This window comes from Peromyscus eremicus, chromosome 7 (genome assembly GCF_949786415.1).
Source record: "Peromyscus eremicus chromosome 7, PerEre_H2_v1, whole genome shotgun sequence".
NCBI lineage: Eukaryota > Metazoa > Chordata > Mammalia > Rodentia > Cricetidae > Peromyscus > Peromyscus eremicus.
This window is the reverse complement of record NC_081422.1, coordinates 107,926,999-107,944,831: the sequence shown is the minus strand read 5'-3', so window position 1 is coordinate 107,944,831 and position 17,833 is coordinate 107,926,999. Positions and strand designations below refer to the sequence as shown.

The following is a 17,833-nucleotide window of genomic DNA, read 5'->3' as shown; positions in this document are numbered from 1 at the left end:
GCAGTCAGTCTAGCTGATACATCAAGCTCAGAGTCCAGTGAGGGACCTTATGTCAACAATAGACCAGAGAGAGACAGGGAAAGATACAGGAAGTTGGCCTTTGTCCTTTACACATGTATGCACAGACAAGCTCACAGGAGTGCACACACATACACACACACACATTATAGAATTATTAAAACACGTTACCATTTTATTCAAGAGCTCATAAAAATAGAGCCACCACTGCCTAATCAGGACAGGACAGGGAGGAACTACAGTTTTATGGTCAAAGTGTTAACCATGTCTGGTTCAGCTTTACCCACACCAAAGACAATACCTTAGAAAAATGCAAATGTCATAAGTTTGTCAAGCCTTGATGCCTTGAAGAGTCACGTGACATTTATCAGTGAGTACAGGCTTATGCAGCCTGCTGGGAAGCCATTCTCTCCAGAGTCCAAGGCGGAGGGAGACATGTCTATCTCCATTTGGGTACCCTTAACATTGATTCACAGGGAGAGACTTTCCGCTCCTCCCTACGTCTTTGGAGAAGAGAGGGGCCAGGCAGAGTCTACATGGGGCACTTGTCATTAGATATTTCCCTTTCTCATGCCAGCGAACAGTCCAAATACTTTAAGAAATCTGTTACCTACACATCTGCAAATCCCATGAGAAAGACCGCTAAGGGCCAGCAGCATTACTTGGTGGTAGACCGCTGGCCTGGCAGGGGCACAGCCCTGGGTGTGACCACCAGCACTAGGGGACAAACAGAAGGCTCCACTGTGCCTTTTAAAAGAAGCCATGCCAGAGCCAGGCCTTTAATTCCAGCACTTGGTGGGTGGGGAGAGGCAGACTAATCTCTGAGTTCGAGACCAGCCTGGTCTACAGAGTGAACTCTAGAACAGCTAGTGCTACACAGAGAAACCCTGTCTCGAAAAACCAATCAATCAATAAATGAGTGAATGAATGAAAAAAAATATAAGGCATTTCTATCCTCTAGTCCTGATGATGATGATGATGATGATGGTGATGGTAATATAAAGCAAGTCATCTGCCCTCTAGACCTGAAATATCACAAAAGAAAGAAGAAACAAGAGAAAAAGAGGTGAGGAGGTGAGAGAGCAGAGAGGAAAGAGGGAATGAGAGGGCCACATGTTAAACTGGAATCTATCACATTCGGGTTTTTAAAAAAAATTTATTACATTAAAAAATTATTATGTGGGTGTGCAGTCGTGGAGGTCAGAGGACCACTGTGGGAGTCAATTCTCTCCTACCACGTGGGGCCTGGAAGGTGAACTCAGTGCCTTCACCTGCCCGGGCCGCCTTGCTGCTCTGTCACATTCACTGTGAAGATGGTTCCCCTCTCAGGTCTGTCCTACTTGGCCTGACGGCTAGATCCATGTGATCTCCTGTGTGGGTCTTTTGCACGGTCCTCTGTCTGCTCCCCCTCATACTCCACATGCAATCTCAGCCACTGTGTGGACTGAGGACACCCTCTGCTGATGACTGTCATGGAGATGTCTGTGATATTCACACGAGTACCATAGCGTGCGCGTACACGAGCACACGAGCGCACACACACACACACACACACACACACACACACACACACACGTGCGCGCGTGCGCATGATCTCCAACACAAAAGTGACAACTCCAGTGAGAAACATTTGATTCTGATTATTACAGGGTTTATGTTGTTGATTGTTTTTTTTTTTTTTTGGTTTTGTTTTTTTGTTTGTTGGGTTTTTTTGTTTTTTTAAGACAAGGTTTCTCTGTGTGTTTCCCTGGCTGTCCTGGAACTTGCTTTGTAGACCAGGCTGGCCTCAAACTCAAAGATCCACCTGCCTCTGCCTCTTAAGTGCTGGCCACCACTACTTGGCATGTTGTTGGGTTTTTATATCTAAAATTTTATTATTATTAGTGTGTGTGTGTGTGTGTGTGTGTGTGTGTGTGTACACTGCCACAGCTTGCATGTGGAGATCAGTGGACAACGTTTAGGGGTCAGTTTTCTCTCTGTGGATCCTGGGACTTGAACTCAGGTCCTCAGCCTTGGTGGGAAGCACTTTACTCATGAACCATCACACTGTGGCTAGCTGAGGCTAGTCTAGAGTTCACTATGCAGCTCAGATTGATCTCAAACTCACAGCAACCCTCCTATCTCAGTTTCCCAAGGGCTGAGGTTATAGGTCTGAGCCACAGCATGTGCGGCTTTCCACTTTCATACTGTGGTTTGAGTCTGACTGATGGTGTGTGTATGCACACTCCACAATCACCAACAGACCCTAACTTGTGCCCTCCTCCTGGTCAATTCCTGCAGCCTGCATGGCCCTTCGGCAGTTACGTTCAACTCTCCCACTCATCCTCCTTCTCTGAGGAACCATCTCAGTCTGGCCTAGGAGATGCAGGCAACAGTTCTGTACTTTTCCCTGGCTTCACCCCACACTTCACTGGCTCGGCTCCTTCCAATGCACTCTAGAAGCAGGGTGCTTTCCTCTCACTGCCTGAGTTCTGACAATGTTCCAGCCCTGGCCACCAACACGCTGCTCTGTCACCTCTGCCTGGAAGTCTTGGTTCAGATTTTACTTTCTGCAGGAGGCCTGTATGTACCAAGAAGCTAAAACCAGCTAGCACAAATCAGTACGTGACACATACCTGTTTAACCATCTGTGAAGGAATGAGACATGGATAAAATCATTAACTGGCACTAGGTTAAGTAATTAGTTAAAACACGATTCCAAGCGGCAAATTCTCAAGGTAGCTGAGGATGACCTTAAACTCCTGATCCTCCTGCCTCCACCTCCCAAGTGGGATTCCATGCATTTGCCATCATGTCCAGCCTAGGTTTTGTGGGGACTGGGTCCTGAACTCAGGTCCACCGGAAGTGCCTGTACCTGCTGAGCCATCTCACCAGCTCCTTATTATACTTTTTCTTTTCTTCCTTCCTTTTTTTTTTCTTTTTTGTTTTTTTTAAGACAGAGTTTCTCTGTGTAGTTTTGAGTTTGGTGACTGTCCTGGATCTCGTTCTATAGACCAGGCTGGCCTTGAACTCACAGAGATCCGCCTGGCTCTGCCTCCTGAGTGCTGGGATTAAAGGTGTGTGCCACCGCCACCCGGCTCCTTATTATATTTTAAAATTATTTTTTCAGGTAGGGTCTCGTGTAGTCCAGGATGGCCTCAGATTTACTGTGTAGCCAAGGATGACTTTGAATCTCTGGATCCTCCTGCTTCCGGCTTCCGAATGTTGGGATCACAGGCGTCACCACCACACCCTTTAACAGTGCTAGGAATCAAAGCCAGGGCTCCTTGCATGCCAGCCAAGCACTCTATCAACCGACTTCTTTGCTACTACAAACCGTAACTGAGCGTGGAGCTTCCTGATAGCAGACATGGAGGTGTGCGTGTTGTATGAATCCGCTTATATCAAGGTCAAAACAAGTACAATTAACGAGTGGCAACGGAAGTTGGGGCAGTGGTCAGCTCAGAGCAGGTGGGTGGGTGCTGAGGACGAGGAAGGGGCACCAGGGAGGCTCCCACTGGGCGTTGGTCGCTGCATTCTGTTCACTTTGCATATACAGTAGCCTTGGGAACCCGGTTCTTCTCGGGGCACAGATAACACACTTGAATGGGTAAGAAAACAAAAATACAGCAGAAAAAACCTTCCCAACCAGAAGAAGGGGAAACAAGAACACAAAAACATCCTCAAACAAGGCAAAGAGAAAGTAATAAGGAGAAGAAACACAAGAAAAGGGAGAGCGTGAAGAAATTATACACACACACAAATCAGCTGAACTTGATCTCTGTGCGGCTGCAGAGGCGGCTCTGACGCTAACTGAAGCCCTTGCCACACAGCAGGAGCGGTGGAGTTCAACCCCCAGCCCCACAGAAAGCTGGGCAGGGTGCCTGCGCCTGTGATCCCAGAGATGGGGGTGGCGATGGGAGGATTCCTGGGGCTTGCTCGCCAGCCAGCCAGCCCAACTCAATCAGTGAGAGACCCTGCCTCAATAACAAGGTGAAGGAGCAAGGAAGACACACACGGATATGTACAAACACAGACATGCACACGTACAAAACAGAACCGGTCAGTGCGCAGCGAGAGTTACGGTGCAGCGGGGTCGTGCTCCAGCGGCTAAGGTACCTGCTGCTCTTTCAGTGCAGTTCACAGTACCAACCCACACCGGGGAGCTTACAACTAACTGTAACTCCAGCTCCAGGGGTTCAGTGCCCTTTTCTGGCATCCTTAGGTACCCACACACACGTATACCTCCCCCTTAAAAAAAATAAAACTTTTTAAAGGTAAAAGGAATTTTAGGTGAGAATATATTTTTCCTTTCTCTCTCTCTCTCTCTCTCTCTCTCTCTCTCTCTCTCTCTCTCTCTCTCTCTCTCTCTCTCTGTGTGTGTGTCTCTCTCTCTCTCTGTGTCTCTGTCTCTCTCTCTTTTTGGCGGGGTGGGTGGGGCAGCGGCAGGGTCTTATGTAGCCTAGGTTGGCCTTGAACTATATAACTGAGAATGATTTAACTCCTGATCCTCTTCCTCCACCTCCAGATTACAGGTGTGTACTACACCTGGTTTATAGCATGCTTTTTCCATAACATGCCAGCTATGGTGGTGCCCACCTTTAATCCCAGCTCTCAAGAGGCAGAGGCAGGCCGATCTCTGTGAGCTCAAAGTACCAACCTCATCTATATAGAGAGACCCTGTCTCAAAACACAAACAAAAGAAATCCCTCCAAAAAACAAAAGAAAGTATTTCCTAACACAAATCTTAACACATGCTTAAAATTGACATTACACGATACTTAATTCCTACCACTTATAGACAGAAAACCTATGTTTTTTTAAACTTCAAAACTCAGGTGACTGAGCAGAAAAACTGTGGGTTTTTTTTTTTAACTCACCGCAGAGACAGGAAACCCCACCTGAGAACCTGAAGTGCTTCAAAGGCTGGCTGCTGGCAGGGCCAAGAGGTTCCAGGGCCAGCTAGAGGAAACAGCAGTCACTTGTGCCAGATAGAGCAGCATCTCTCTCAGCACAGTGCACAGCAGCCCTGCACACTGGTGTCGTCTGTCACTTACCCTCCCGACATGCTTGAGCTTCTGGCTTCTACTTGCTGGACATACTATGTCAGAGACCATCGTGGATGGCGTATCCATGTCCTTTGCTCTCCCTACAGCATGACTAGGTACCCTAACCCCACTCTTACACATGAGAGGCACAGAACCTATAGCATCCCTGATAAACTCATGGAGTCTTCATCGGGTGCGGCTGCACCCCAAACCCATGCATCTCTTCATCCACTCTGTCAATAAGGTTCCAGGCAGGAAGTCAGCTACAGAGCCACAAGGAGTTCATGGCAGGCTCCCCACCAGTCCAGCTTGCCAAGGGTTCAAAGGACCCACCTTCTGGATGACATTTCGAAGAGCAAAGTACTTCTCAGTGAGGTCCCCAGCCTCACTCAGTGGGGCATCGTAGTCATAGCTGGTGGGCTGAGCTGCATAGGGTGTGTTGGCACCTAGAGGACAAGAAATATGTCACTGGTCACTAACGACGGTTTTGCTCAGGGTCTCAGGTTAGGGTGAGGAAAATCGAAGACACATTTAAGGAGCCAGGCGGTGGTGGTGCAAACCTTTAATCCCAGCACTTGGGAGGCAGAGGCAGGTAGATCTCTGAATTCAAGGCCAGCCTGGTCTACAGAACAAGTTCCAGGACAGCCAGGGCTACACTGAGAAACCCTGTCATGAAAAACAAAAAACAAACAATAAACAAACAAACAGAGACATAAACACCCAAATCATCAGAGCTGGGATACAGCTGGTCAAGCGCTTCCCCAGCACAGCACACTGGATGTGGTGGCATACCACCTGTAACTGAGTACTTGGGAAGTAGGGCAGGAAGATTGTAAGTTCAAGGTCATCTCTTTTCTCATTGTAATTTTATGTGTATATGTGTTTTTCCAGCATATATGCCATGTTTGATCCAAAGAGGCCAGAAGGGGGTGTCAGATGTCCTGGGACTGGAGTGACAGATGGTGGAGATGACAGACGTGAGAAACTATGTGGATTCTGGGAATCAAACCCAGGTTTTCTGGAAGACCTGCTTTTCCTCAGTTCACATCCCTCCAGGGAAAGACCTTATCTACCAACCAATCAGGCTGGGGACATACAAACCACCTTCCTTGCTCCAGAGTTCCTCAGGACAGACTGAAGCCACTCACAGAGTTACATCAACCCCGCCTTCTACACCCAGTCATTTCTCTGTGTGACAGGTGTTGCTCCTGAGAACACACCCAGGGATCGGCTTGTCTGGCTCTCTTGGGGCCTGCTCCCATGAGGGCTGATATTACTGACTCTAGGGGACTTAGAATCATCTAGAAGACAAACCCCTGCGGTGTCTGTGAGGGAGTTTCTAGACTCGGTTAACCGAGGTGAGGGGATCCGCCCTAAATATGGAAGCCGCTCCCATTGTATAGGCTAGTGTCCTATACTAAGGACCAAGCCAGCTGAGCCCCAGAATTCATCTCTCACTGCTTCCTGACTTCGGGTGTGATGTGGCCACCTGAAGCTCCTGCCCAATTCCGCAAGTTTGCTTTGGGTGTCTGTCACAGCGATGGGAAATATAATCAATACAACTTCCCTGGAGCTCAACCTGTGACGAAGACCAATGACGAGAGCTGGGGCTGGGGACACAAAATGACCAGAAAAATTACTGTCCAAGGCGCAGAGTCTAGACCAGAATCTCCCAAGCTTGTCAAAGATGATGCGCACAGGTCTAGGCTCCCTGTCATACTGGCCAGTCTTCTGAAAATTTACCCATGCATAAAAGACATATGGGGAGTCTGTAGAAACAGTGTTTGAGCCCTGCAAATGGAGAGCCTAGTTCCTTTGGGGGTGGGGCAGAGACTGTCTGTCTTCCCTTTTCTTTCTTTTTGACAAGGTCCAGGTTAGCTTCAAACTACTATGTAGGCAAGGATGACCCTGAACTTCTGATCTCCTACCTCTTACCTCTCAAAGGCTGGGATCACAGGTGTGAATCACCAAGGCCCCCTGCAGGCTGGGCTGGCACTCTACCAAGCAAGTGACATCTGCAGCCCTTGAGACTGCGTTTCTAACAGGCAATGCCGCTGCAGCCTGCCGTGAACCAGCAAGGCCCATGCCTGCTAGCGCAGATGAGACGCCACGCAGGTGTGTCAGAACGAACGAAGTGATTTCACAATGGCTCTTTTTAAGAGCTTGATTTGTAAGTAAATGAGGCACAAAATATGACAGTTTGCTAATCCTTAGTGATAAGTTCACAAATGATGGGCCTGAGGACCCATTGTTGGAGGGGATCAGGTTAGCCTTCGCTTTCTCCACACAGAATCTCACTTTGGAAGACCTGGACCACCCAGTCAACAGATTGGTGGATTGACTTCCTCTACTTCCTACTTCTCAGAGACAGCTCTCCATCAGGTCTGCCTGCCCCAGGGGCAGCACAGGTTCAGAGACATCCCTCCCCATGAGACACAGAGATTATAAACCACATCCTCAGCTAGGGAGTTCACCTTCTGTGTGGCTCCTCTTCCGAGGGGGGGTTCTTATTTGACTCCATCTGCACTAAACTTCATACACCTTACAGGCAGACCAGGCCATGCTGACCCTCGAGTCCTCAGCCTGAGCCTGGCATGGGGGTGGGGAGATCAGTGTGTAGTGTGTAGTGTGTAGCTGAATGCAACAAGTGTAACTTCCAGACACAAATCCAACAGCCTGAGTGAAATGAACAGGGGACTAATGGGTCAACTGGAGACTTTTTCCTAGTTCTTTATGTGTGTGTGTGTGTGTGTGCATGCATGTGCACACGGGCCCATATGCACACAGGTGCATTGTATGTGCAGGTGGGCATACATGTGTGGGCATGCACGGGTAGGCACACATGTGTGGGCATGCACGGGTGGGCATACATGTGTGGGCATACACGGGTGGGCATACATGTGTGGGCATGCACGGGTGGGCATATGCATATACAAGCTAGGAGCTACCCATCTTGTCTTAAATGGATGAAAAAACTAAGTTAAAATTAATTTTGTTTGTATATGTACCACGGCATTTATGTGGAGGTCAGTTTCTGGGGTCACTTTTCTTTTTTTTTTTCCCTTCCACCACGTAGGTCCTGAAGATCAAATTCAGGTTGTTAGGCTTGGCAGTAGCCACTGCACCATCTCCCTGGCCCTTAATCTGGTTTGGGAGGCAGGGTATCTCATCAGCCTGGAGCTCCCAATTCAGTTACATTGGCTGGCTAGCAAGCCCAGGAATCTGCCTGCCTCCCCTCCCTAGCACTAAGATTACAGAAGTTCACCTCACCATGCCTGGCTTTTCTTTTTCTTTCATTTTGTTTTGGAGACAAGGTTTTCTCTGTATAGCCCTAGCTGTCCTGAGACTTGTTCTATAGGCCAGGCTAGTCTCAACATGCTCTGCCTCCGGAGTGCTGGGATTAAAGGGACGCACTACCACTCCTGGCTTGCCCGGCTTTTCTGAATGTGGGCTCGAACTCAATCAAGTCAAGTCCCTGTCTTGCATGGCAAGTTATTAGCACCACAGGGGAGCAGTGCATGTTTAAGGCACATGTATGTGGGGATTCGAAGCAAGAAAATGACAGAAAAATTGGAGAGAAATATCAGGGGAGGCAGAGCCATGGAGACAGGAGGATCCCTCGGCTCAGGCGCTGGTTTAGTCTACTTGGTAAGTTCCAGATCAGTGAGAGACCTCGTTTAAAAAAAAAAAAAGCTAGTGCCTGAGGATGGACACCTGAGGTTGTTCCCTGGCCTCCATACATGGATACCCACAAATACACCTGCACAACATATAAACACACCCCCCCCCAAAGCAGAACATGTAAACAAACACACACAGCCACACTAGACTGCCAGAGAGACCTGGCTGAAAATAAGACCTTTAACGATCAAATTATGTCCCCTCAAGTTTTTTTTTACACACTAAAATGATTCTTATGTGTTAGAAAATTTAGAAGACAAATGGAAACAGAAAATGGAAACTGGCCACAGGTACCGTCTCCCAAACCACGCATCAGAAACAGAATAAGCTTTTACTAATGGATGTTAAGTGAATCTTACCATTCCAATAGGCAAAATTGGTCCCACCTATAAACATGTACCTACAGAGAAATAAGAGAATACATGGACTTCACTGTGAGCCACAGCTAAAGGACTCCCTCTCCCCGCACTGGATACTCACAAGTTCACACTGGCCCCCCGGGCAAGCAGGTCATAGAGGGAGGCAGCCACTATTTCAGTATTCACTGTGGAATGGGGTTCACCCCAGTGGTCTAGCCAGCCAGTGTAGAACTCAGAATTGATCTGAAGAGGGAAAAGGGGGCGGCACTTAAGAGATGCTTTGACCTTCAAATAATGCTGAGGTGTTCCTGTAATGCCCTGTTCACTTCTCCAAGGAACAGGTGGTAAGGGAGATTGATATGCATGCTTAACCTAGAGCTGGGGCGGGGTGTGTGTGTGTGTGTGTGTGTGTGTGTGTGTGTGTGTGTGTTAAACACCCTGTCCCATGAGTGTCAGCCAACTGTGACATCTCATCTTACTCAATACAAGTTCTACATTGTAGAGCCAACCCACTGCCAGTCAGAAATATTTGGGAATATAGCTGCATTGGTAGAATGATTGTGCAGCATGAATGAAGCCCTAGGTTCCATCCCTAGTATTGCAATAAACTGGGTATGGTGATAACCCACCTGTAATCCCAGTACTCAGGTGGTAGAGGCAGGAGGATTACAAGTTCAAGGCAATCTTTAGCTATACGGTGAGTCAGAGGCCAGCCTGGGCTACATGAGACTTTATATTAAAAAAAAAATGTGTTTTTTTTTTTGTACAAAAAATTTGTATCACTACTGAGCATGTGCAGACTCTTCCCCTTCCCATCATTGTTACCTAAATAATAAAGTAAAATATCCACACAGCATCTGTGCTACATCAGGTTTAAGCAACCTTGAAAGGATTTAAGCCTAGGATAGGATATACAATATAAGCCTACAAGAACTGCACCATTTTATGGAAGGGATCTGAGCAGCCACTGATTCCAGTATCTGAGGGTTCAGAATCTTACATCCAATATCCAATCCCCCATGAATATTTTGGGACAACTGATTATTTTTTCTTTCTTTCTTTTTTTTTTTTTTTTGAGACAGGGTTTCTCTGTGTAGTTTTGGTGCCTGTCCTGGATCTCACTCTGTAGACAAGGCTGGCCTCAAACTCACAGAGATCCACTTGGCTCTGCCTCCCAAATCCTGGGATTAAAGGCATGCGCTACCACCGCCCAGCTGATTCTTTTTTTCTTTTCTTTCTCTCTTTCTTTTTTTTGAGACAGGGTTTCTCTGGATAGCCTCAGCTTCCCTGGAACTTACTCTGTAAACCAGGTTGACCTTGAACTCAATAGCAATCCACCTGCCTTTGCCTCCCTGGGCACTGGGATTCCTGGAATTAAATGTGTGTGCCACCACTACCTGGCTTAAAAATCAACAGAGCCGGGGCTGGAGACATGGGTCAGTAGTTAAGGGCACTGTGCTTTTTCAGAGGACGTGGGTTTAATTCCCAGCACCCACATGGCAGCTCATACCTGTCTGTAACTCCATTTCCAGGGCTTCTGACACCTTCACACAGATATACATGCAGGCAAAACACCAATGAACATAAAATAAAAATAAATTATAAAATAAAAAATCAACTGAGTCATCCTGTGGGTGCTGGGAATTGAACCCAGGTCCACTGGAAAAGCAGTCAGTGCTCTTAACTACTGAGCATCTCTCCAGGCCGGGGACAACTGATCCTTTTTTTACTTACATCAGTTTTGTTAGTTGCTCCCATGTTCCATGCTCCCTTCTCCCAACTCCAAAATATTTAGTCCAACACGATATTTTCATAAATAATTAATACAGTCAGGTATGGTGGTGCATAAATATAACCCAAGCATTTGGTGAGCTGAGGCAGGATGATTATGAGTTCAAAATCAGCCTGGGTTACATAGTTAATCAATCTGAAACCAACTGCAGACCACCTAGCAAGACTATTGGAAATGAAAACACAAAAACCCAAGGGCTAGGGATCTATCTTGTCAGTAGAGAAATTGCTTACATGTATAAGCCCTGCATTCAATCCCTGTGTGACAGGGCAAAACAGTGTAGAGGTTCCTCCATCTTGTACTTTTGCTGAGGTCATTTCAAGATTACCTAGAACTTGAGCTCCTTGACGGACAATCCAGTGGAAAATTATCCAGCTCTGCTCTAGGCCCTGAGGCCAAGATGCCCCAGCTAACTTATCTTGGCTTCTGTTAAACTGCCTGCTTGTATAGAGAGCCCCTAAGATAATTGCTTATCTTGGCTTCTGTTAAACTGCTTGCTTGAGCAAATATCCCCCTGCAGCTAACAGCTTATCATAGTTTCTGCTAAACTTCATGCTTGAGCAAATCTCCCTCCTGCTGCTCTTGAGCTAGATAAGAGGTATGGTTTTTGCCTTTAAAAGCCCCTTGGTTCAAATGGTCGGGGCCACACCAAGGTCCTCAGTGCTTGAGCGTAGCCCCAAAGACTTTCAACTGGCTATAAGCTGTGTCTGAGCGGTCATCTCTGGTGGGCTCCCCATAACACCTTAATTAAAAACAAAAAAATAGCTCCAAATTCAGCCTTTACACACAATTCACTCTTTTTGTCTGACTATTGATCTTGAGACTCACTAGCTAACATGAGGACGATCTGTCCACAAGCAACTTAACATCAGCTCAAACATCAGAAATGAAAAAGGAAACCTGGAGAGGTTCCAGGAAATAGCTCCACCCCAAGAGCTCCAGCAGAGCTCTTTTGCAAACAAAGCTTGTTGTGCTCGGTGTACAGCCAACACCAGCTGCTGCAACAGCCAGGAGGGAAGAGCGGAGAGTGTGGGGCTGATGGCGGCCCAGCCCCCGCCTCACAACTCCCAGCAGCCCCAGAACTGCTCAGCAAAACTACATCCTTGGTGCTTCCTCAGACCATTGGGTCCACCCAGGCCCAGCAGAACGAATTCTGCATTTCGACCAGATCCTCAAGTGAGGTGGAGAAGCTCAAAGAGTTAAGACACAAGTCTCTCAGCTAGAGACGGCTTGGAGGTTAAGAGCAACCGTGGTTCCTCCAGAGAACCGGAGTTCAGTTCCCGGGACCCCACATCAGGCAGCTCCAGGGGGATTCTACACAGACATAAAATAAATCTTAAAAAAATACACGTGTGAACCAGATCCTGGCCCAGGCACTCCTAGGCCCCTCAAATCAGAGCCACTGACGTGTTCCCTGTGGATGTTCGTAGAACGCCATCCTTTGTATGCAGGAAGCCCTGGGTCTGATTCACCACATAAAGCTGGGCATGGCGGTGCACGATTATCCCAGTGTCTGGAAGGAGGAAGCAGGAGGCTCAGGAGTTTACAGCCAGCCTTGGTTACACGCTGAGTTTATAACTGAGGTGACCCCTCACCCCAGACCCAGTCTATCTGCCCCAGCTATCACTCACGAGTCCAGAAGGGCCATATCCCCTACCCCCAAGACCCATCAGCTGCTCATCCCAGAGCCATAAATAAAAAATAACACCAAAGATATACATGTTCTCTTCTGCAGCTGTCACCTCCTCTGGGAGCAGCTGTAATGAGCTGGTACAAGCCCACAGTCCACACCACACACCCAGTTCTTACCAAAGGTCCTTTGGGTTCAAACTTCCTCTGGATTAGGAAAGCTGCTGTGACATTATTGGCTGGAAATTTCAAGAGGGAGAAGAAAAGTCAGTCATAGGCATCAGAAGTTAAGCCAGCCTGCTATGGTCACTGGTATAGAATTCACAAGTTGGACTCTAATCCCATATAAAATGTATAGGAAGTGGAGGGCCAGCAAGAGGGCTCAGAGGAAAAAGGTTCTTGCCACCAAGGCTGATGACCCGAGTTCAATCCCCAGGACCCACACAATACAAAGAGAGAAATGAGTCCCACAGTTATCCCAACCTCTACACATGCTCCATAGCTCTTGAACATCCCCTCAATAAAAATAAATACATGAAAAATGTTTGTCTTATAGATGTGGAGTTTCCAGGAAGTGACTTAGCCAGTCCCTCCCCTCCCCATTATGAATAAATGACATTTAATGTTTTATAATTGAGGTGACCCCTCACCCCTTTCTACCATGTAAGGATTCAACAAGAAACTGATATGTGAAGCAGAAGGAGAGGTCCTCACTCAGCATGGTACCCCTGGGAGCCCTGATCTTGGAACTTGCAGTGCCCAGAACTGTGAACAATACAGTAATTTTTTTTTTTTTATCTTTTAATTTTTCTTGAGACAGGGTCTCACTGTGAAGCTCAGTCTGGCATGGAATTCACCATGTGACACAGACTGATCTTCAACTCAATGATCCCCCTGCCTCAGTCTTCAGAGAGAGAACAGGAGTGTACCATTACACCTGGCTCATTAATTTGTTGCAATAATCAAACTGGGCTGGAGTGTAGCTCAATTGGTAGGGTGCTTACCCAGCATGCGCGAGGCTGGGCTTGGGCTCCATTATACATAAACTGGGGGAGTGATGCGTGCCTATGTGCGTGACCCCAGCACTAGGGAGGGGGCAGGAAGCATGCCAGAGGTCAAGGTAAACCTCCTGAACCGAGTGAGACAGTCCCCTGCCTTCCCCACACCTCTTCTGTTCCTTTTTGTAATTTCCAGACATGAACATCATAGACATTCTCCTAATCCACAGGAGGTTCAAGGCCGAAAGACCCATGGAATATCTGCAAATTGGCTCTAGAAGAGCCCAGGCCACCCATGTGAGGGGTGTGTGGGGACCATACAACACAGCTGTCTCCCTCAGCAGGCCTCCATGGCTTTGTCTGAACACATGCCCACAGGTCTGCCTTTAAAACTGCACCCCCCTTTCCCCACGCATGCCTGCCTTTGCCAACCACTGACCTAGCTGCTCCCCTCCAGGATGGGCCTGCTCTAGACACCTTCCTTGTGACTCCATAGCTCTGTCCACACAAGAGAACCACAGGTATATGAATGACGACTATTCTGAGTATCAATCTGTACACCTCAGCCATTCAAACTACCTATTTCCTGCCTTCCCCTCCACTTCCCTGTCCTCCCCCTTTCCCTCCCCCTCCCTTCTCTGCTTCTCATTTTACGTGTGTATCTTCTTTATAAAAAGGATTTATTTATTTATTTATTTTTATTTTATGTGAGTTGGCATTTTGCCTGCACGTACGTATGTGTAAGGATGTCAGATTTTGGAGTTATAGACAGTTGTTAGCTGCCATGTGGGTGCTGGGAATCGAACCCGAGTCTCTGGAAGAGCAGTAGGTGCTCTTAACCACTGAACCATCTCTTCAGCCCCTTATTTATTATTTTATGTGTACATGCGTGTGCTTGAGAGTGTGATTGAGTAGTGCCCGCCAAGGCTAGAAGAGGGTGTCGGATCCCCTGGGACTATGGTTGTGAGCCTGTAGGTGCTGGGAACTGAACTCATGTCCTCTGTAAGAACAGCAAATACTCTTAACCTCTGAGCCAGTTCCCTTGTGTGTGGATCTTTTAAAATAGGGTCTTAATATGTAGTCTTCCTAGCCTAGAATTTATTATGTTGTGTATTGTAGTCCAGGCTGGCCTCTAAGTCAAAGCAATCCTCCTGCCTCCTGCCCCATGTCCAGAGTACCAGAATTACAGTTATGCACACTATGCCCTGAAAAGTTTTTTGTTGTTGTTGTTGTATTGTTTTGTTTTGTTTTGTTTTTTTTAAAGTCAGGGTCTCATATAGCCTAGACTAGCCTTAAACTTGCTAAATAGTCAAGATTAGCCTTTAACTCACATTTAAAAAAAATATTTTTATGTATGTGTTTGTGTACTTGTATGTAGGTGCCCATGGAGTTCAGAAGGCACTGTATCACTCCTGAACTGGAGTCATAGATGATTGTGAGCCTCCATGTAGGTGCTGGAAATCAAACCTGGGTCCTCTGGAAGAGAAGCCAACGCTCTTATTTACTGAGACATACCTCCAGCTTGTTTTATAGTTTCTATTATAAAAAGTGTTTTGTCTGTTTGTATGTATGAGCTGTCATGTGGGTGCTGAGAATCAAACCCTGGTTCTTTGAAAGAGCAACAAGAACTCTTAACTGCTGTACCATCTTGTGGAATATTCTTTTACACTGTATGAATATGTGTCACTGTGATTGAGTTTAAAAAAGAAGCTGACTGGCCAATAGCTGGACAGATAGAGGTTAGGCAGGACTTGCAGACAAAAAGAGAGCATGAGGAAGAAGGGGAGGAGTATCAGAATCTTGAGATGTGGAGAGAAGAAGATAAACTTGATGTAACAAGAAAAGGTACTAAGCCACGTGTCAGAGTGTAGATAAGAAATATGGGTTAATTTAAAATGTAAGAGTTAGCTAGTAACAAGCCTGAGCAATTGGCTGAGCATTTATAATTAATAATTCTTTGTGGTTATCTGGGAACTGGCGGCAGGAAAGAAAAGTCCGACTACACTGTCTCTCCAGCCCTCTTTTAAAACCTTTAATCTCCATTTGAATCTGTTTCTTCATCACATTTTTATTTAGTTGCATTGTGTGTGTGTCTGTGTATACACGCATGAGCACATACAAGTCATGGAATGCTTGGTGGTCAGAGGATAACCTGTAGGTGTTAGTTCTCTCCTTCCACCATGTGGGTCCTAGGAATCAATCTCAGGTCATCTCACTTGACAGCAATCCCCCTTAACCGCTGAGCCATCTTGCTGGCCCATCACTTGAGTCTTGTACGGAGGTGGATGAACAGTAGGAAAAGGCTGAGGGCAGGGGTGGCACATATCTAGAACCCCAGTTCCTGGGAGAGGGAAGGAAGGGGGTCAGACGCTCAAGGCTATCCTTGGCTAGACCATGAGTGAGAAGCCAGCCTAGCTACGAGAAACCCTGTCTCAAGAGGAGGGCTTAGGTTTTAGGTCACTGGGGACATGTTCCTGAAAGACTGTGGCAGTCTCTTCTCTGGCTCTTGAGATTTCAGGTCCTGAGGTGAACAGTCTCCTTTATCACATGCTCCCAGAAGGACTCTCTCTTGTTACAGACTGTGCAAGACAGACAGACTATGGATTGAACTTTCCCTCTTTATACGTTGGTTACTTCAGGCATTTTGCCACAGTCACGCAAAGCCGACTAGCTCACTTGGTAAAGGAAATGCGAGGCACCTCATTCTATCTGCTCAAGCACTCAAGCAACAGCTGTGCCGACAGTCGGTGAGTGAAAACCAACTTTAAGCAGCGTTTTCTAGTTGCCACAAATACTAACCTGCTCCAAAATCCACTGTGGCATACAGGCCCTGCAGGGTCCCACATCGCAAGTATTTTTCATTCGCCCCATCGGTGGTGAAGAGAAGGACGTCATTACCCAGATGGTAACGGAAGCGGTGTGCCAGGAAACGCAGGTAGTCATAATCACAGGTGAAGTAGGAGCCGTATTCATTCTCAACCTGGGTATTTAGAAAGAAGAATGAGAAATCACCAGATGCCAATGCAGCCTTAGCAATCCCTGGAAACTCTAGTTCACATCATACATCCAAAACACACTCCATATCTGGGAAGGGAGGCAGGGGCAGATCCAGCCTGAACTGGTTTGGAGTACATGTGCAATGAAGCAAGCCATGTCCTCTGTGTGAGCTTTTTAGGAAGAACCCCCTATTTGCAATCTTATACCTATGTCTAATTAGATGTACATATGCATTGTACATACCAGGTGCATTGTGGGAAAAGACATACAGTAGAGAAAAGCTTGCATATCCCAAGCCTGTCAATCAAAACAGGTGGGAAGACGGCTTGGTGGGCAAAGGAGCTAGCTTGCACAAGCCCAACAACCCAAGGTCGATACCAGAACACACGGAAAAAGCTGGGCATGGTGCCTGGCGAGCCCCTATAATCTGGCAGGATGGGGCTAGGGGGATAGGGTGGGGGTGGGCAGAGACAAGGGACTCATCCAGAGGCTCCTGAACCAACTAACCTGGAGTATGCAATGAAGCCAATCCTGGACCTTGCCCTCTGACCTGCACATGTATGCAGTGGCACACCCACCCACATCCACAGTAAACCCCTTAGTAGCCAGCTCTTCCTCTAGGACCCCCCCAGAAGGAGGCTGTGCTGGCTAGAGTCATCTGAGGAGGGAGCCTCAATTGAGAAAATGCCTCCGTAAGATCAGGCTCCAAACCAGCCTGTAAGGCATTTTCTTAATTAGTGATTGACGGGGGAGGGCCCAGCCCATTGTGGGTGGTGCCATCCCTGGGCTGGTGGTCCTGGGTTCTATAAGAAAGCAGACTGAGCAAGCCATGAGGGACAAGCCAGTCAGCAGCACCCCTCCACGGCCTCTGCATCGGCTCCTGCCCCCAGGTTCCTGCCCTGACTTTCTCCAATGATGAACAGTAATGTGAAAGCACAAACTGAACAAACCCTTTCCTCCCCAATTTTTTTTGGTCATGGTGTTTCATCACAGCAACAGTAACCCCAACTGAGACAGAGGCCCCAGACACTAGTGAGTTTTACTCTAACTCAGTGGTTCTCAACCTTCCTGATGCTGCGACCCTTTAATACAACAGTTCATGTTGTGCTGACCCCAACCATAAAATTATTTTCATTGCTACTTCATAGCTGTAATTTTACTGTTAGGAATTGTGATGTAAATATCTGACAGGCAGGATATCTGCTTTGCGACCCTTGTGAAAGGGTCACTTGACCCCCAGGTTGAGAACCACTGTTCTAACTTCAGGAGCCAACCGCTCCGTGCGACGGCTCTGATTCTGTGTTGGCCTTGAGGTCACTCTGCTGTCTGTCA

General features: G+C 47.3%; 1 protein-coding gene across 1 annotated transcript in view; it reads right to left on the bottom strand.

Annotated features, from left to right (window-relative positions):
* Positions 1–17,833, bottom strand: part of Glb1 (galactosidase beta 1) — a 74,491-nt gene that overhangs the window by 27,181 nt on the left and 29,477 nt on the right. Inside the window, exons 6-10 of the mRNA XM_059268811.1 lie at positions 16,304–16,484; positions 12,687–12,745; positions 9,207–9,328; positions 9,086–9,126; positions 5,379–5,491 (exon numbers count right to left, since the gene is read on the bottom strand). Of these exons, the coding sequence (XP_059124794.1) occupies positions 5,379–5,491; positions 9,086–9,126; positions 9,207–9,328; positions 12,687–12,745; positions 16,304–16,484 (516 nt within the window). The remainder of the gene's footprint in view (positions 1–5,378; positions 5,492–9,085; positions 9,127–9,206; positions 9,329–12,686; positions 12,746–16,303; positions 16,485–17,833) is intronic.